This window comes from Amphiura filiformis, chromosome 6 (assembly GCF_039555335.1).
Source record: "Amphiura filiformis chromosome 6, Afil_fr2py, whole genome shotgun sequence".
NCBI lineage: Eukaryota > Metazoa > Echinodermata > Ophiuroidea > Amphilepidida > Amphiuridae > Amphiura > Amphiura filiformis.
The window spans coordinates 72,697,406-72,718,560 of record NC_092633.1 but is presented as its reverse complement, the minus strand read 5'-3'; the positions used below and the strand labels follow the sequence as shown (position 1 = coordinate 72,718,560).

General features: G+C 38.9%; 1 protein-coding gene across 1 annotated transcript; it reads right to left on the bottom strand.

Moving 5' to 3' along the window:
• Positions 1 to 561: 561 nt before the first annotated feature.
• LOC140155991 (ubiquitin-like-conjugating enzyme ATG3) lies at positions 562 to 19,975 on the bottom strand. Its single transcript, XM_072179046.1, has 9 exons — positions 19,768 to 19,975; positions 6,984 to 7,146; positions 6,105 to 6,212; positions 5,250 to 5,384; positions 4,932 to 4,969; positions 4,372 to 4,533; positions 3,326 to 3,450; positions 2,560 to 2,628; positions 562 to 1,360 (listed from the first exon to the last, which is right to left on the bottom strand). Exons 1-9 carry the CDS (start codon positions 19,837 to 19,839, stop codon positions 1,279 to 1,281), a joined length of 954 nt encoding a protein of 317 aa, XP_072035147.1. The 5' UTR covers positions 19,840 to 19,975; the 3' UTR covers positions 562 to 1,278.
• Between the last annotated feature and the right edge of the window lie 1,180 nt (positions 19,976 to 21,155).

Genomic DNA, 21,155 nt, shown 5'->3' with positions numbered 1-21,155 from the left:
AGTTTCGTAAGTCTTCCCGTTTACGCAAAAGACCATAAAACTACACAGTACGTGCATAGCAGTTTTGTCTGTCGCATTTCATGGAACAATCAGCCCTCATTATCGGGTGATGCTGAGTCTGGTTGCAAATGGTCTGTAGTAGTCTGTGACCATCTGTACCCTATGTTATGGTCACGATATGAGTAAGGGTAACAGTTACTGTAGCAATTAGGTTAGAGGTTAGTACCACTGTAAAACACAAATGAAGGGTATTCCAGAGTTATTCAAAATCATATCATATTTTACGATAGTAAGAGTAAATACTGTCTGCATTCAGCCGCAATACACTTAATTGGAAAGAAATAGACATAATTACATGATGAGCTGACCATCATTATATTCAAATTTCATATAAAACATAAAATAGCTCTTTAAGGTCACTCTAGGTATCTAGTTGGCATTTCTGATGATATGATAACCTGTTGATCTGGCTGCTGCTAAGTAATGTTGAGTGTAGGCCAGTAATGTTGAGTGTAAGCCATAGTAGAAAGTTGCCAACCAAGGTCACTCTTGTGGAACTCAGGTCACTCTTGTGGAACTCACAAGTAGATCAATGACCCTAAAGCTGTGAAAAATCATGAGTACGATCATGTTCAAAATAATCATCTTTTATTGTTATTAATTTGGTTAAAAATGGATGATAATGAGATCATGAAAGTCATAAGTGCTATGGTGTGCTCATTCAGTGACAGCAGTAAGTCTATTTCCTTGAACAGTCAAAAAGATTATAATATTATCTTCTCAGTGGTGGCGACACCTGCGGTACAAGCAAGTCTTAGCATCTTTATCAGTTTAGAATTACACACCCCAATCCAACTGATAAGGGCTTCAAGGTAACTTGGCTCACATCATACTCTTGAAGCACATGATTGAAATTTTTTATGTAAAATAAAAAAGTAAATGTGGTAATTGGCTGAAAATTGGTCACTTGTAATTGACAACCAAAGTATGCACCAATCCAAATTCAAGATAGTAGTTTTGCAAAATAGAACCGATTCTTGTTGATATGCTCAGTGGAATATACACAGTTTTAAGGGAATCGGAATTGATTCTGGCAAATATATTGCCAGAGTTGATTCATCGATTCAAATCCCTTTGTTTTTACACAGCTTTTACATAGTCAGCAGTGCTCACGAAGCTGATGATTAACACACATGACTACATCGATAGGCCTTGCTAGCATTTGTTTATAATGTGGATGCATGGCTGAGTTGGCTGGCTTGTTGTTGGCTGGAATGATCACATTGTAAAATGTCTGGTGTAATCGTACTCTATAGTAGGGATAACAGCTTGCACAAATTTGAGGAATATCAGTAGATATCTGGAAAGATGCTGTTAAGGAAAAATCGCTTCAATTATTATAAATTACTTTTCTACAAAGGGTTCTGTATTTATGCAATTTAAAACAAAACAATAACAACAAGCACTAACATTTGATTTCATTTCTCAAGCTACGCACTACCCTAATCCAATTTCATAATTAAAATTTCTTGCAGCACAGCTAAAAAATAGATATTATGGGCGCAGTCATCTTTTCTATGTTTGTCAAATGATGAATATAGCAAATAACTATGTGAAATAAAGGGTTGAGAACCAGAAAGCCTGAACTCATAAATCAACAAAATATGGCATCATGCTTCACTGTTTTTGTGCACAACGATTGATTGATTTATCCCCAGAAGAGGAATATAAAACTCCCATTCTCCCCCACCCCTTCAGATTTTTCGACACAAAATATACTACTAGAAAACAGGAGAAAGCCAGTTTCGAAAAATCTAAATACAGACCAGTAAACTAGGGTGTCTCACAATGATTAGTATTCATCCATCTCTATCACAGCTTTCATAATATTCTCATGATTTTCACATGACCAATATCTCTTTTCTTTCACTTGCCCAACACAAGATCTTTGTTGTAAAACAACTGATAAAAATTCATAAGTTGTCTATGATGAACCAGGGGCTCCTTTTTACACAAAATGGCCCCTGGTTCACTTCATTCAATATGGAACCAGGGGCCACTTCTAATCAACAAGGGGCCAATATTTGTTCTGAATAAGTTCATCATGCATTAATGGATATGGGATTGAATTTTTGGGTGTAGTGACCAGGGGCCAGTTGCTGAAGAAAAGTGTCCCCTGGTCAGCTTAAATTTAGATGGGACCAGGGGCCATTTCAGGGTTTCTGGGGGCTAAACGGCTCCCGTCTCCCACTTATTTTCACCCTTGTCTGATATTGGAATGTCTTTGAAAATTTGTGGTATGTAATGATACTATACCGTTTGTCACCCCGATGTGGCAGTGACGTCAGTGCACATTTCACCGGGGGCAACTTCAAGTCTTCAGCATTCGCTCAAAGTGCTAGCATACACACACATGTTTAGAGACACCTCATATAATACACGCACTAAACAGCTGTCTCAACATGTTGATGTCAGTGCCACATCAGGGTGAAAAATACTATTTTAAAAGACCCTGTAGCCCGCATTCTACCTGTTTTTGCTTAATATAATAAAGGATACAGATGAACACCTAATTCACCACCACCATCTGCAACAGTATTGATGATCTTCTTCATAACATCTGCATGTCTGCAAAATATTCAAAATTTAAATCAAATTTAACAAATTCATTTTCAACAGCACGAGCATACAGAAACACATTTTCAACAGAATGGGCATATAACAAAGAAATATGCTAATAGACAAAAAAACATACCTTTATTTCACAGCCTCTAATGAAGAGAGGCAAGGTTTTTTAATTTTTTTTGTTCAAATTTATTGCATTATAGTACTAGTGGGTTGCTGCTTGACACTGCGGAAACTCATGAACAGGGCCAGATTTACCATTGGGCAATATGGGCCTGGGCCCCCCAAAATTGCCCTTGCATCTTTCTGTTTACCCTGAAAAACACCATCTTTTGGACCAAAATTGCACAATTTTGCTTCGCGTGCACTGGCCAGTTATATAGCAAAATTCACCTTCATTTGGGGCTAAATTGACATTTTTTCACGCGCTTCACACGCACAAATGTCCTACTAAAATCTATGCTCATCTCCACCTAAATTGTAATGCTCTTGCCGCCACCGTTGATACCTAAACCAAGCATTGGCCACTTGAGTGTACAAGTCTTCCTCATGGTGAGTTCGGGGCCTCCAAATTTTGGCCTGGCCCAGGGCCCTAAAAAGGTAAATCCGGCCTGGCTCATGAAATTCTACACAAGATGAGTATGCAATACAGTTTTATTTGAAACACTTGGCAACCTGATACAAACTATTGCTGATTTACCTGCATGGATGTACAGAACACATGGTGACTGGCAAGTGAGGATGAGTTTCTACTGTGACTGTCTTCTTAGCGTGATCTTGACTAATATCTTCATACATTTGTTCCACTGTTAGCGGTTTACGATTCTAAAGAAAAGAAAAAGCAATCAAGTCATGATCTATTTAAAGATTAGTAATGAGGTTCTTCAGTATTTCATTGTGTTTTTGTGACCAGTCATTTCAGCAGGATGCTAATGTTGTTACCAACACACACCTCCTTTCATTAGTACTAGCCAAAATAAGTTGTTTAAATTCATTTATAAGCTTAGTCCTATTTCTATTAACATGTATTCCCAGTCTTCTACCCCACCAAGTAAACATATCTGCTAGGGCACAAAACCTGCTGGGTTGGCTGCTAGCTGCAGCTCAAAACATTGCATAGCAATTATATTTGCACTATTGCAGGGCTGTTAATATTTCGGAACTGCTTGGAGTGCGATATTGTCAAACAGGTACACGCCAGGACGGATATATTGTTTGCTGACAAAGACTGTCAATTGTTGAGTGTTGGCCCCTGACTTTTGTCACCTGGGCACTCAAAGAATCTAAAAAGTGAGGTGGGCCTAGGGACTTAAACATTTCTCAAACTACATATTGACCATGCGTAGGATTTTACTACCCTGGCCTGAGAGTGTGAGAAAGTGCCCCAATGCATTGCGACTCACACTGACTCATGAATGCTTGACAGTTGACAGCCCTGCTATTGAATTGACTACTACCACATGTTCAGATCGCCTGACATTTGTGCCCAAGCATATATCGACTGGGATACTTGTTCTGCCAAAATAAGCATCCTTTCCTCCAGTCACATATTCATATCTTAAAATAGGAGCACAAGTCCACAATATAGGGGTACTTCCAAGAATATTACACATTTTCCAGAAAATGAGTACAATGATTTACCATTTTACCACATGTACACAATTTCTGTTTCATTTTTTGGGACTCTGGAGTTCATATTTTATTTTGAAAGCTTGATGTCGATAAAGATAAAGGGGCTGAGCTCACCTCATCATACCCGTATAACCACAATCTTGGAGTCTGGTAGTATTTGTCATATGTAATATTTAAATCATAAGTTCTTGTTTGTAGAATTCCACTGTCTCCACCTGATGCCCCTCCTGATGCACCTTCACCCTCTTTGTCTAACTTGGAAGTGTCCAGTGTTGCCTGTTAAGACAGTAATAATGATGAATAAATTGGTGTATTCATTATATTCATCAGAGAATCCTAGAATGTAAGTATTGGGCTGTCAAAAAAATAATACAGACCATTTTTTATGATATTCTCTGTGAACAATTGAGTAATGTATGCTGGATATTGACAACTTACTGTGGTTGACAATTAATTAATTTTAATGAATGAAACACATGCTACTGTGACTTGTGTGGCCTGAACTTAAGTGGTCAGTTTATAAAACCATACTGAATATGGATAATGGAGTTTATTCATTCTGATCTCATCAGTATGGCTAGGTCCATGCTCTGTGACCACAGCAATATCTTTTTAGATTTTAAAGAAAGTTCTTGCAGACCGTTAAATTGCTTGTATTGAGTACTGTGACTTACTTCATCTTCTGCTTCAAGCATTCCACTTTGTTCATAAGCTGTAAAGAAGACAAACAAAATGTTATAAAAAGATACTTCTTTCAGCCCTGGATTCATTTCACATAGAGTGAATACAGCACTGCAGGGAATCAAACTGCAGGCCACAGTAGTGAGAGGTGAATGGATCAATCAGTAAACCAACCTATGCTCTGAGAGTGTTTGCTTTTTTTTCAATTATTTCATTCGTCTTTCCCAAGGTTATTACTTCATAAGAGTTTCTCCCATCAACATTTTGAATAATGAAACTTTGAAATGGAATTGCTGGTTTGCTGTTCCTACCTTCCATATCTTCAGCTTCTTCATCGTCATCTTCATCATCATCATCATCATCCTCTGCTGGTGTTCTAGCAGCTGCTCCTCCCTTGGTTCCGATTTTCATTTCTGTAATGGATTCACTTAAACCTGCTCCAGAATCTATATCATGTAAACAACAAAATATAAGACATCAAGGAATACATCAAGATGGAACAGCATCATGACAAAGGGTTAACTTATGTCCAATGACCTCCCTCTGACTCTTAGAACAGAGGATTTTTTCAATCTCTCTATCGGGAAAAAAATGATTAGCCCCATTATATTAATCAGGAGTTGCTAGGATACTATGATCAAATTGCTACTAGTTAAAATCACTTAAATTGACAGAAATGGTCTATTCCTGGTGAAATCTATCAGAGATGTCACTCATTCTTTGCTAAAAACAAGAAAACTAAAACACTGGTGATAACATTCGAGGAGCAAGAGCAGCGGCACAGGTAGGTGGTCCATGAAGCTGCCTTAGTCTCCAGTTTTTAATTTAGGCCTATAAGCTGTTGTTAATTTTTTTTTGCCAGACAGCCATGAAAATCTGATATTTTCCCTCGTAACTTAGAAAGAAGAAAGAAAAACGGAATTCCCGCTAAAACCGGAATAATAACATTTCTAATCTTTTTCACCCTATTGGAAGACATGACCTTTTAAGAGATTAAAATCTCTCTCACACAGAGAGTGCATATTTCACATGGAATTCAGGTAACCCCATTTGATATTCACACTCCGTGTGTGAAAGATTAAGATCATGTCTTTCATAGATTTCAACTGGCATAGCCCAAACTGTTTCTTGATTAATGTGACTGCTAGTATGATATAAGTTCTCACCAAGATTATGATGTGTATCAACCCATCCACCATCCTCATCATCTTCCTCAATGATAGCTTCATTGTCATCTTGGTATTCCATTTGTTTACATCTTTTATAGCAAGGAACTGAAAAACAAAATGTATAAATGAAAACATTGGTACGATATTCAAATCATCCTCAAACACATGTAACACAATCTGCTTCCTGGGGCCAAAGGAGGAATTTTTGAAAATTGATTTACTATAATTATTACCTTATCAAACATTAGGCTATCATATACTGAAAACATCAAAGGTCCAGCATACTTGGTTCTAAAGTTCTGAGGTTTTGTGATGTGTATTTTCTTATGTATTTTCTTGTTTTTTTACTACTTATTTTTGCCTTTATCTCAATTTCAAATTTGCCGCCTTTGGTCTCTATGGACCTGACCGTGCCACATATATGGTTTTAAAACTTACACAATGTGGTATGTTGTTTTATGTTCAGGATGTGCTTGATTAAAATAGCTATTTGATTTTGTAATGAGATGAAAAATTTAGATAAGTAAGCAGCAAATAAGTGACTCTCTTCAACAAAATAGTAAGTACTACCGTACCATATTTTAACGTCATCTGGCAGTGATGCAGTGCTCCACAAACAACAAGGAACAAATTACAGTAAACACTGTTGAAAACAGTGGACACACACATGGATAACGTGAAATAGGCAATTGAACGTTCGAAAGTACAGTACTGTATGGCATTTTCAGTACTTATGGAACAGTTTAGATGAAAAAAAATGGCGAACAGGCATTTATTTGAGGATGCTTTAATAAGAGAGAATACTCGGTACAACAAACCATGTTGAGCAAGGTATGAAACAATATGCCTAAATTATTATATAGGCCTACAGCTTACCATTTTTGGTGACCAAAAATTGTTTTTCCTTGGGCAGATATGGTTTAGTTTTAGTTGAATCACCCTCAGACCATTTCCATGTGGGACAGTGATGGACCAGATGATCACCAGCAGCTATAAACTCTTCTGGGGTTACCACTCCAGTCTCACGAAACTTGGATTCCTGGATAACAGGTAATGTATTCAGTATCAGTGACTTGTCAAAACATTGGGTTCATCACATAGTGATGTATCATATAAAGGAAAACTGTAAAGTGCATTTTGGAGAAAAATGTTAATATTAGTATAAGGTTGTGTTCTTGTTTTTGCAGTAATTTCAAATTCACTGTATGAAAACTCTTCTTAAGTGTTCAAAGCACATTCTTGTACTATTTTTACTTTAAAATATTAGCTTTGATGGATAAAAAAAACAATTCCAAAATTATACGTCAGTATTGTCAGTGTGAACAGGGTATCACATAGTGGCGTATAATCAATAGTACACGATACGCCACAATGTGATGCATTTTTCCATAAACAGGAAAAAGTACGGTACATCATATAGTGGCGTATCATGCCATCATACGCCACTATTTTTTACGAAAAAAGTGCAACACAGTGTACATGTACATCATCATGCCACGATGTGATGCACGTTTTCCTGTTTAGGCCATGGGAATGAAAGTTTCAGATTTTCTTCACCGTCCGCATGCTCCAAACCTCCCATATGAAAAACTCATTATTTCAGAAAAATTTTATTATTTGTGTAATTACATAATATAAAAAATATGTACGTATTGTAGGTAGAAATGGACTAGTACAAACGCATTTTTGCAGTCATCAAAAGTCACAATGAATCTTCTTCTTCTTGGTTGAGTCGGTAGAAACAGATCACTAAACTGCACTTTTGGGTCATGGCCGTGGATATATGGTGCGTGTTTCTATCTAATTGTTCTGTTTGGTTGCATTGTTGAGCCGGTTCTTTAAGTTGTCAATTGTGCTTGCCTTGATTGTTTCTTCTCCTGTTGCTTTCCACTCCCTAATTGTTCTTGGAAAATAGCTGTACTTGTATGTGTCTTGCATAGATTGGTTTATAGTTGCTGCTGTTCTTCTTCCTGGTTCTTTTTTCTTTTATCAGCTCCATATGGTCGTTCTTGTTTATGCCCACCATATTGTTTGTTATCTTATACATCATTGCTAGTCCTGTCTTCCAATAAATCCCATCCTAACCCCTGAATCATCTTGGTCACACTACTTCTTTGCTTAAAGTCCGCCATGCAAAATCTGGCTGCCTTACGCTGCACGGCTTCGGGTTGATATATATGCAGTTTCTTCAACTTCCTTGGTGCAGAACCATAGGTTTCTTCTGAGACAACCAAGCACCCTGTTTGCTTTAGAAATTGTGTTTTTCCTCTGTGTATTCCAATTATAAGCTATTCTATTCCCAGGTATGGGTGTGATGATACTTCTTGCAGTTTTTGCTGGCAGAAAGTATGATCCATATCCGGAGGTTGCTTCTTGTTGCTTGTTGCTTGAAGGGCAATTCCATGTTACTCGCGTTACATTTTTGATAAAATCAGCACATTCAATGTCATATATTAAATACAATTGAACAAGGAGTTGGTTTATTCATCTTCTCTCCACATGTACTTACTGACCCAATGTATCAAATCACATAAACTTTAATTTTGTAAATAACAAGATGAAACAATTATAGCAAAAAATGTGATTGTGACTCGCGTTACGAAAAATTACACCTTCAAAATTAGGCTTTTACTTGTTCAATATTTCTCCTCAAACAAACAGCTGCAGACAAAAGTTTATACCACTAAGTAATTACCTTATATCTCAGCTGTATTACAGAAACAAACACCAAGTATATTTGAGATTGGTATTTTTAAAATGGCCAACTTTCACTAAATTGGTGCGTGACTCACGTTACGTGACTCGCGTTCACGTGACTCAAGCGTTACGTGACTCGCGTTACGTGACTCGCGTTACGTGACTCGCATTACGCTCACTATTTTGATTACATGGTCCCACTTCGAAAGCTTTAAACACGCTCAATTTCATTTCCATTGTGGTCAGTTTTACTTTAGCACTATAAAAATACTGTAGTTCAGCATTAAAAAGGACGCTCTCCTCTGGGGTGGGGTGGTGGTGTGGTGGTAATGGGGGCTAATGATGGAAATTAAAAAACTGGCAATTTGAATAAGAATACAATTTTCATATACATTTATTACATAAAATGCATTGAAAAACTGTATGGAAACATTCATATACACCAGGCACAAAAAGAAACTTGTCAGTTATAGTCATCACTGCTGTTCAACAACCTGATCATTTTGGATTATTCTGAAATATACATTTTGTTAATTGGACTTTGCTTTCTCACTTGACACCCTGTTCGTAAAAATTTAACAAGAATTGACCACGACATGCGCCTCCAAACTCTCAAACCCCAAAATTAAAAGTTGCAATTTCAACGATTTTCAATGGGATGCATCGTTGTGTTGTACACAAGCACCACAGGCCGATCAATAAAGCACACAGTGTAACAGGCACAATCGAATCGTTAAAATTGCAACTTTAGATTTTGGGGTTTGGAGGCACTGGGTTCCTAAAAATTTTCCATATGTGCAAAGAGGGGTAAGGATTTTTTTGGCAGGCTGAGAAGAGGATCAAGCAATTTATGGCAGGCTGAGAGGGGAGGTCTGCTTATTGCAGAGCCCCTAGTAGCAAAATATAAAAGGCTGTCGCTGATCAATGTGGAACACATTCCTCAGACTTGATTAATTCATCTTCTCTTTACATGTATCAAATCACGTAAACTTGTAATTTGTGAATAACTCTGTAACGATGTAACATTTATTGGCAAAAATGTGGTTGTGACTTTTGTTACTAAAATTACCCCTTCCAAATTGAGCTTTTACTTTTTCAATCTTTCTCCTCAAACAAGAAGCTGCACACAAAAGTTGATACCACTAGGTAATTATATACCTTTTACTGCAGCTATACTACAGAAGCAAACATTAAATACATTTGAGTTTGGTATTTTTAAAATGGCCAACTTAGTGTGTGACTCGCGTTACACTCACTATTTGATAACACAGCCCAATTTGAAAGCTCTAAACATGCTCTATTTAATTTATATTGTGGAATTCAACTTTAAACATGACCTTCTATTCTGGGGTTGGGTGGAGAAACTGAGGTGGAATGGTGGTAGTGGGTGTTTATAATGGGTGTTTATAATGGAAAGTCAAATTGTAAATTTGAATTCACAGATGGGGACAAAAATGATTTCCAGTCCTGCAATTTGTTAAGTGATGTACAAATGTACAATAATTATGAGTCCTGGGGAGGGTAAAAGTGGGAGGGAAAAGTTTTAGTGATTATTTATGGATTATTTTCTAGCCCTACTGTATAGAGAGCTGTATAATATGTGTGACTCGTGTTACAATATCGTGACTCAAGCGTTACATTGTGACTCAGCGTACCATTTTGAATAGTCTGTCTCTGGTGGTACAATTGTAGCAAACCAAAAGCCTTATGAAATAATTATGAGTTATGACCCAAACCAGGAGGAAAATGAAAGGGAACATTTATAACCCTTTAGATTTTTACTGCATTAAAAGTTGTTCTTTTTTTGTGACTCGCGTTACATGCTTAACATTATACAACTTGCCGTGCCATCCTGACCATTACATGTACCAACACAGCTTCCTAATTTTTTATTTTTTATTTTGACAAATTATGTATCAAACAACACTATCACAAAAAAGAATTGTTTTTGTTCCATATATTAATGAGAAAAAAAAATTACTTTTGACTATCTGCTATTAACAAAATGTAGGAAAATACATTAAATCCTTCAAATCAATGAAAAAAAAATACTGCAGCTGATATTCATTTGAAAATTTCTGTTTTGTTAACTTGAAAGGGTGTATAATCAAAATATATCATCAATCATTGCCAATTGCAAAGTTCATATTTTTGAAAAAATGTCATTTTAACATGGAATTGCCCTGAAGCATTTTGTTGCATTGAAAGACATTCCCATCTATTCTGCATTTCTTCAAGCTTGCGCAAGTCATCTTGAAGAGTTTGAAGGTCCTGCTGTGTTTTTGCCACTGTGTATATGACACAGTCATCCGCAAACATTCTTGCCTTGTTTGCAAGGTTATTTGGAAGATCATTTATATAGATCAGAAAATCAAGTGGTCCTGTGACTGTACCTTGTGGTACGCTGAAAGTAACCACCTTGGTTTCAAATGTGACCCCATCGCAAACAACTCTTTGAGTTCTTTCTGTTAAAAAGTGCCTTATCTATTTTTGCAGATTCTCTCTGATTCCGTAGAAGCAGACATCTAAGCAGACGTTTGTGTGGCACTTAATCGAATGCTTTTTCGAAATCTAGAATAGCCATCTGTGCACAGTTTCTCCCTCTTCCATACTTTTTGTCAGATCATTCAATGTCAGAATTAACTGGGTCTCTGTTGAATACTTGGCCCGAAAACCATGTTGGTTATCAACAAGAATATTATGATCTTCCAGGTGATCCATGATGTGCGAATCATCCGGTAACGCGCCAATACCTCTGCACCCCTCCGACGCACTTTGGACGATACCAGTGGCAGTACAAGATCTGCTCCATGTGCAACGTGTTTACACGCCGGCTGCGATATCCACTTCAAGTAATGTGTTAAAACGTATCCACCCGATATTGCACTTGTCAAGCGGTGCTCTCTCCCGCGATGTGTTGACTTGTATTCTGTCGGTTGGACATCCGGGCATGAACCGGCTGACAATAGCACTGGAGTGAAAACAACATTTGCATTCACTGAACTCTGGAGTGTATCACAAGCTATCACACTATTATGCCAGGTTCGACTCTCTGCAAATAAAATATGCGATAAGTTGTTTTCACTCCAATGCATGAATGGATGTGACGTGGCCCCGACCAAGAGAATAGGAAGGGGACATGTCATCATGATACCGTGTGCAGTTGGTTGAATAGGAATCAAATAATAAAATAATGAATAATGAAAACGGCCACCTGAGATTTGAAAAACAGCCGGACGCAAATCTGAAACTTTCTTTCCCATGGCCTTCCGTACGGAAAAGTGCATCATGTCACGTGATAAAGTTAATTTTTTATTACTTCCGTGTTCCAAGTATGCGCTGGTGAATTGCGATCACGTAGAAGTGACAAGGTCGCCTACTACGTGCCCCGCCGACGACCAATGGGTCAACCGGCTTGTTGTCAAGTCTGTTGATCAGCCAATCAGCGCGATTGTTTATTTCTTCTGTGTGTACGCTCGTCTATGCTTGGCGCACAGCTCGGACTACATGTATGTCTGGTTCCATACAGCAATACGCTTGGGTATTGCTGTCGGGTAAGCAGGTACAAATAATTCCGCGTGAATTGAGACGTCAGAGCAGGTCATTAGCCTATGTGAGGCTACTTCCCGTATCCTACATGTACTATCACTCAAACAAGGAAATCTCTTGCAATCCTACATCATCAGTTGAAACAAACATCTAAGTTTCCAAAAACAAAAATTTTACCAAAAAAAATTGAAATTCTACTATTACCCGTTATTGAAAATTTTGTTCGATTTATGTCAACCAAAAGAATGCACGAGTCGAGTTCAGTTGACCAAAATGGTAGCTGCTGCCTCCTGGTCACTTCAGATATGACGTCAGTATCAAGCTGCTTATTAAATTTTCATGAAACCGACCACATGGTCACAATCGGTGGATTGGTTGGAATCAACTCCACATGTTTGACCTTGGGGTCAGAGATATGCATATATTCATGTGTGAATGGCTGCTGAGTAAACAGCGATGCGGATATAGTATTCATCACCGGGACTGAGAAATGCGACATTTTTGATGTTTGTACCGGGGAATTTCAGACAGACGCGGAGATTTCTACAAATTCGTCCAAATGTATTAAACCAAAGGGTTGGGGATCGCATTTTAAATTAGGGGTTATTTACGCAACATACATACATACGCAACATTCTGCTTGCTGTTATTTCCCTCCAAAACTAAAAATACCATCATTTTAAACTAAAAACTACCAGTTCCTTATCATTTTTTAACAGTTTCTCCATCGCTAATTGTAAGAAAATGTTTACTTGCTCAGTCCATCGTGCTTGGACGCGAGCTAACATCGCGTACATCACTCGCTTTTGCTTATGTAAATAGCTCGCGAACATAGACGCCAGTAATATCCTACTCGCGAAAGCGTCCATCAGTTCTCGCTGCGCTTGTTTATGACCGAACACCGGGCATAAACGTTGTTTATGCCCGCCTATCGACCAATCACGCATGCTGTTATATAACGAGTATGTATGAACTATCACTAAATGTTTTGGAATTGAGGTCGGCTAAAAAGTAGACCATTTCAGGGACTGTAATTGGTGTAGATGTCACATTTTGAACAGTGAGCGGTAAGTGACCAATTTGGCGCTCAGCACAAGTGTAATATTCTGTCGGTCCGTGCCACGTCACTTCCGGTTGATGATGCGACTCACGGTCGAGTGAAAACATTAGATTTTTGTTGATGATTTCTGTCATTGGTGTTATGTAAATTTCGATCGCAAATAGTCAGTGGAATCAAACAACCGTTTCTAAGTCTTCTGAGTGGAAGAAACTTACCTGATTTACCGTTTATACTGACAAACTTAAAATTAAATTCCATGACCATGGTCGAGTGTTGTTTTTTCCGAAATTGAATGTCACTCCAACAACATCGCTATGTAGCCTCCTTCACAGCCGGTTTCTGTTGTTCATAACAAACCATGAGCCACATACAGTTTGGGCCTGAGACTAGAGATAGCCCGGATGTTGGACCGAGTCAATTCTGTCGGTCCGTGTCACGTCACTTCCGGTTGATGATGTTCGAGCGAAAACAAGAGGCTAACAAGTCCCTGATTCGATTTTTGTTGATGATTTCTGTCATTGGTGTAATGTAAATTTCGATCGAAAATAGTCAGTGGAATCAAACAACCGTTTCTAAGTCTTCAGAGTGAAAGAAACTTACTTGATTTACCGTTATATACTGACAAACTTAAAATTAAATTCCATGGTCGAGTGTCGCTTTTTCCGAAATTGAATGTCACTCCAGCAACATCGCTATGTAGCCTCCTTCACAGCCGGTTTCTGTTGTTCACAACAAACCGTGAGCCACATGCAGCTTGGGCCCGAGACTAGAGATAGCCCGGATGTCTGACCGACAGAAAATAGGCCTAGTCTTACTCAGAATAAGCCCGGACCACGGAAGTAATAAAGAATTAACTTTAGTGGTGTGTCATATATAATAAAATATGCTATTGTGAAAGGTTTACTGCAAAATATTATAATAACTTAAAAGTTCTGTAGAAGTTTAGTATCATAATATTCATTGTGTACAACAGTCAACATTAGACTGCCTAACTGGCCTGTATCTCGTTTCGGCCAAAGAACGTCTGTAATACATACCTGTTTTTAATGACTTTGCAACAATGTTTCTATTGTCAGCAATAACAGCTTGCATTCACACTTTTGAGTTTATATGGTGAATTTTCGTACACATCATAAATAAGTGAAATCAGAATATCCTGAAAGGAATTTAGGTAACTAATTCAACGACACTGACCTCGCAACAGCTAATGTTTTCATGTAAACATGGCGTCATTAGACATTTTAGCCTACGTTTCAGATCCTACTATCGGATCGCTGAAGCAACGAAACCTCAATCCCGGCCTCATTCACGAATTCACTCACCTTCCTACACCACCAGTTGAAATAAAACACGAAACATCCCGTGTTATTCCTCAAAACTACATGCACCTTCATTAATAAAAAATTGAAATCCTAGTAGAAATCCGTTATCGAAAATTGTTTGATATAAAACGTCACCAAAAGTAATTTTTCTGAAGAGTAGATACCGCGTGTCAAAATGGCGGCCGCAGTCGCATCCCCCCCAGCTTTGTACGTTGTAATAACTTCTGCTAAAGACCTTCATCTTAGAAACAAACAAGTGTATAAATCAATTAGTAGCCTGACAGAGAACTTGACCTAGTTCGGACATTGACCTAGTCCTAGTTATGAACTTTATGCTAGCTATGCACAAATACAGTATAGAGGCAAAGCTGCTTAGGTGTCAACTCTCACTCTGAACCTGACTTTCTAGCTGAATGCAAGGCTTGTAGCTTAGTAGAATAAAACATATAGTAGATTGTACATCATGACTTCAAGTGTGTTTCTTCATGAACCCAACCAAATATATAACAGTGGCGACGAGGATGTGTCAACCTATTAACTACAACTTTCGACTTGACAACCAGTTTTGTTTGGTGCCAAGAAGTTTCAGCTAATAAAGACTTGATTTACCAGTATAGTTCTGTACTATAAAGTTCATCATGGCCATGGCTGGCTACATGATAGGACAAATGGGTCAATTTGACAGTAGTATGGAGGACTGGAAATCGATATGGAACGCTTTTCAGCAATTTCTTATTGTGAACGGTGTGGAAAATAACAAGAAGGTGGCAGCTCTCATCAGCCTTGTTGGGCCAACGGTATACAAACTTCTTAGGAGTTTGACAGCACCAACAGATCCAGCTACCAAAACATTTGATGAATTAGTTAAATTGTTAACGGATCACTTGGCACCAGCACCACTGAGAATTGCTGAACGTTTTAAATTTTACAAACGGGATCAACAGCCTACAGAGTCAATCCGAGAATATGTTGCGGAGCTAAGGCGACTTTCAACCACTTGCGAATTTGGAGATTTTCTAAATCAAGCCCTTCGTGATCGCCTTGTTTGTGGGCTTCGTGCAGAAAACATTCAGAGGAAATGTTTGACAGAAGACGACTTAGATCTTCAAAAAGCAATTAACATTGCCGTAGCATCAGAAGCAGCATCGAAAGACACAGATATGCTCCACAAGGGTGGAAATGTGAATAAAGTACATTCCACACCTAAACGATTCAACCGAAATCGTGGTCAACCGCAACCCTGGAGTCAGCATAAACCGCCAACAAGTATGAACAGTAAACCAAATCATCAAGGAACTACCTGTTATCGCTGTGGTGAACATCACAATGCCAATGTCTGCAAGTATAAAACTTACAAGTGTAACTATTGCAAAAGGTAGGACACTTGGCTAAAGTATGTAGAAAGAAACAAACTTCAGGAACTAATTATGTTGATGAGCAAAGCATGGAGGAGGTGGAAGATAATAATGAAACCTGTAACTATCTCCACACTCTTGGAATTCACAATTTGCCTGGATCAAACAGCTCAGACCCTATAATGGTGACTGTGGGCATAGATGGAAAAGCTATTCCAATGGAAGTTGATACTGGAGCAGCCATGTCCATCATACCGCAAGATGTATTCAATGCAACGTTATCACATGTCAAACTGAGCAAATGTGAAAGCAATTTCTCCACCTATGGAGGTGGCAGGTTACCTGTTGTCGGTCAGGGGGAAGTGACAGTGACTTATCGCTCGCAAATAGTGAAATTACCCTTAGTGGTAGCTAGGGTAACTGGTCAACCACCTGTGTTGGGTAGAAATTGGCTCAAAGTCATACGCTTGAATTGGAAAGAGATTTTTGCGACATATGCAACGTCAGTGCCATCATCACGATCAAGTGTGCAGGAAGTGTTAAACAAACATAAAGCTGTGTTCCAACCGGGATTAGGAACCATGAAGCATCATACAGCCAAACTGCATGTCAAGCCAAATGCTCGTCCCAAGTTTCACAAAGCGCGACCTGTGCCATATTCACTTCAGCGATTCGGTAGAAAAGGAGATTGATCGCTTGTTGGAGGAAGGCATATTGGAGCCAGTATCGCACGCAGAATGGGCAGCCCCAATTGTGGTAATTCCCAAAGCAGATAAATCGCTGAGGATTTGTGGGGACTATAAGGTAACAATAAATAGTGAAATAGAAGTGGACAAATATCCACTACCTAATCCCCAGGACATGTTTGCAACGCTTCGCTGGAGGGAAAATTTTCTCTACCCTGGACATGTCACAAGCATATCAGCAAATGCAGCTTGACCCCGACTCCAAGAAATACTTAACTGTAAATACCCACCGAGGGTTATTCCAATATACAAGGCTAGCATTTGGAGTTGCCAGTGCACCTAGTGTATTCCAGAACGCAATGGAACAAATCCTACAGGGACTTGATGGAGTCATGTGTTTCATTGATGATATTTTGATTTCGGGAAAGTCGGAAGAGGAACATTTACAACGGTTGGAAGCTGTACTATCGCGATTGGAGGAACATGGAATACGTCTAAAGCAGGCAAAGTGTCATTTCATGCAAACGCAAGTGAAATATCTGGGTCACATTATCAGTGACAGAGGAATCGCAGCTACACCTGAAAAGGTTCAGGGAATCGCAGAAGCACCTACTCCTCAAAATGTACACCAGTTGCGGTCTTTCCTTGGAATGCTTCAATATTATGCCAAGTTTATTCCTAACTTGAGTGAGCTAATTCATCCACTGAATAAGCTTTTGTGTAACAATGTTCCCTACAAGTGGACACCTGAATGTGATCAAGCTTTCAAAGCAGCCAAGGAAAAGCTGATGTCTGACACGGTATTGACACACTATGATGTGAATCGTCCACTGAGATTAGCCTGTGATGCATCTCAATATGGCATCGGTGCCGTATTATCGCATATCATGGAAGATGGGACTGAACGTCCTATAGCCTTTGCTTCGCGTACGCTTACCAAAAGTGAAAAGAATTATGCACAGTCACAGAAAGAAGCATTGTCGCTGATTTTTGGAGTGAAAAAGTTTCACCTGTACTTGTATGGTCGACAATTTACACTGATTACTGATCATCAACCGCTTCTCACAATCTTGGGTCCAAAGAATGCAGTACCGACGCTCGCAGCCCAAAGGTTACAGCGGTGGGCTTTGATATTATCAGCATATCAGTACGATATTGAATATCGCAATACATCAGCACACAGTAACGCGGACTGTTTGTCTCGATTACCCCAGGATGTGAGTGATCCTAGCAATGAGGAAGCACTTTTCAATGTTTCGCTTGTTGGTGAATTGCCTGTGGAAGCTGCTGAAGTGGGGGCAGCTACCCAACGTGACCCTGTGTTGTCTCGCGCATGGGAGTATACAGCTTATGGATGGCCAAAGCAACTTGACGACCCTGTATACCAAGGGCAAGTAACATAACAATACCCGAGGTACTCACTCAGTGCCTCCCACTAAAACTTCTTCAGTTGTACCACCCGTACCAACACCCGCAACGCCAACAGTCGCACCCGCGATAATCATGCCAGAACAATCCGCGTCTTCTGAACGCCGGTATCCATTACGTGAACGCCATCCCCCAAAACGCCTGGACTTATAACTTTTGGAACTATTTTTATGGATACTGATCTTGGAACTATTTTTATGGATAATGATCTTGGACTTGAATTTGACCATGGAACTATTGATTATAAAGTATTATGTTAAAACAAAATATGCTTTGTATATCATCATATATATGCTTTATCATAAAATTAGCTAAATTTGAATTGAGTTGAGTATGAAGCTAACATAAAATTGTGGACATCTGTTAGTGGAAATCTGTTAACTTTGGTGGTGAGAAAATAAGAATTATGTTAACAATGATTGTTCATCTCAAAAGCTAAATTTTAGAAGTAGTTATAGTAGGCAATTTTATTTGAAAGTTATTTCATTTTTGTGTTTTTCAAAATGCATCTGTAGTTGCCATATTATTTGCTAAATTGCAAACCAACCTAGAAACCAAATTATAAAATTAAGGTCAACTTTGTTTTGGAAAAAAAGAAACATCTGGTTTATATAAAATGTGTACTTTCAAACTTAGAAGGGAGGAATGTAATAACTTCTGCTAAAGACCTTCATCTTAGAAACAAACAAGTGTATAAATCAATTAGTAGCCTGACAGAGAACTTGACCTAGTTCGGACATTGACCTAGTCCTAGTTATGAACTTTATGCTAGCTATGCACAAATACAGTATAGAGGCAAAGCTGCTTAGGTGTCAACTCTCACTCTGAACCTGACTTTCTAGCTGAATGCAAGGCTTGTAGCTTAGTAGAATAAAACATAATAGATTGTACATCATGACTTCAAGTGTGTTTCTTCATGAACCCAACCAAATATATAACATACGTGTATAATTATACCCAGGTCACGGTATGTCTACGTGACGAACAGTCAAGGTCAGAGAACAGCGCAACCTGTCTGCTGTCATGCCGTAATGGCTCCGCCCAATGAACGGCGCTGTCAATCATCCTTATTGCCTTTGTCGAACAGACTTTTACGCAGGTAAGAGCTCACGCTGTCCTCACTTTTAGGATCGACGAGCGTCAGGCCGACACAATCTGGTTGTGTAGGAGACTATAATCGTGATGCCCACGTTGGAACCATTGGATTACGGAAGAAATATTCATACCAGGACTGAAGCAAATGTGGCCATTTCTATGTTTGTACCGGGCAAGTACCGGACATTTTCCAACACGGAGCTAGCGGAAAATACTGCAAATTCGTCCAAGGTAAGCAAAGGGTTGGGGATCGCATTTTAACTTTGACTAAACTGTTTCGGAGTTAAGGCACGCTAAAAGTAGACCATTTCGGGGGCTGTATTTGGTGTACATGTGACGCTTTGAAAAGAGTAAAAAACGACCACTAATTCGCTATTGCTGAAGTATACCCGCCGAATCATGTACCAATACACAAGGTATTGGTACATGAGATCAGGTATAAGTCAACATGGTATGTTGTAAGCTTACCTTCAGCACTGGGGTTAAAAATTCGGCTACTCCCAAAGCTCTCCCTTTCACCGTATTTATCACATTCTGCATCCTGATATGTTATATATTGAGCTGTGTAAAGTGATATACTGGGATACTCGTAGATTTATGGTTGAGCAACCGCTTGATTTTCTTTCTGAAACTTTTTATTCAAGAAATTTACGTTCGCACCTTTCCACAGCGGAAATCGTAACCCGGAAGTGAACGCAGTGCTTTAACTTATTTGCATCTGTGTGGTTCTGCCCCCAAATTATGCTCCTAGACCACCATGTAGAAAAGTAGGGGCTGCTTCGGAAGTGGCAGGGGGGGTGTCACAAATATACTGGGGGTCATAAATTTGTGGAAAGAAAAATAGGGGTGTCATAAAATCTTTGATGACCAAAATGTAGGGAGTCACAAGATGACCACAGATGATTTCTAGGCCGCTGTGCAATTGAATTTATGAGCCCTGGGAGGGTAAAATTGGGGGGGGGGTTGGGGAGAGACATTTTTGGAAAACATTGATGGGGTGCCTTTTAAATAAAACGCTTAGGAAAACAGTACGGAAATGCTGTGAAAAAGTTTTCCTGCTCGCTACTTCCGCAACTTCAATCGCCTATCTAGACCATTTAAATTGGCATGTGTAAAGGGGGGGGGGCAAAGATTTTTTGGCGGGCCGAGAGGGGAGGCAAGCGCATTTTGGCAGGCCGATGGGGGGCGTTCAAAATGTTACCCCGGCTCATAATTATTGCACAGCCCCTTAGCCTTGGTGTATCGGTGTGGTGGGGGTCATAAAATTTTTGTTGCCAAAATGGTGCGGGGGTCGCAATTTTATTTACGCCGACTTGTAAATTTCCGAAGAAAATGATAGCCAAGGTGGCAGTGGTGGCGCCAGGAATTTTTTTTTCGGAGGGAATTAGGGGGCAAAGTGAATTTCAGAGGGGGTTTCTGGGGAAATAGCGGGGGGGCAAGAGTTCTGACTGGGGTCCCCCCATGGTAGTCAATTTTGATAAATAAAAATATGTTATTAATCATGATATGCATTTAGTTGATGTTCAAACGTATGAAATGTTTTTGGTATAAATGTTTTTCCTTTTACATCAATTGAAAGACTTTTCTGGTATCTTGAAAATGTAATGTTATTTAGGCCCCTATGTCATGCATGATGTTACACATGTCTTCTTGGGGAACATTTTATAAAGTAAAGCCTGAATTGAAGCCATAGGCCTATGTAGTGCAATTTTATTATTTTTTTTTTTTTACGTATGTTTTAATGATTCATTTATGCAACAGTACATCAAAAAATACACATTTAAAAAAAATTAATCTGGCCCCTAAACATAGACAAACAATTTGTTGGGCAAGTGCACACCACACTGTTAGAGTCA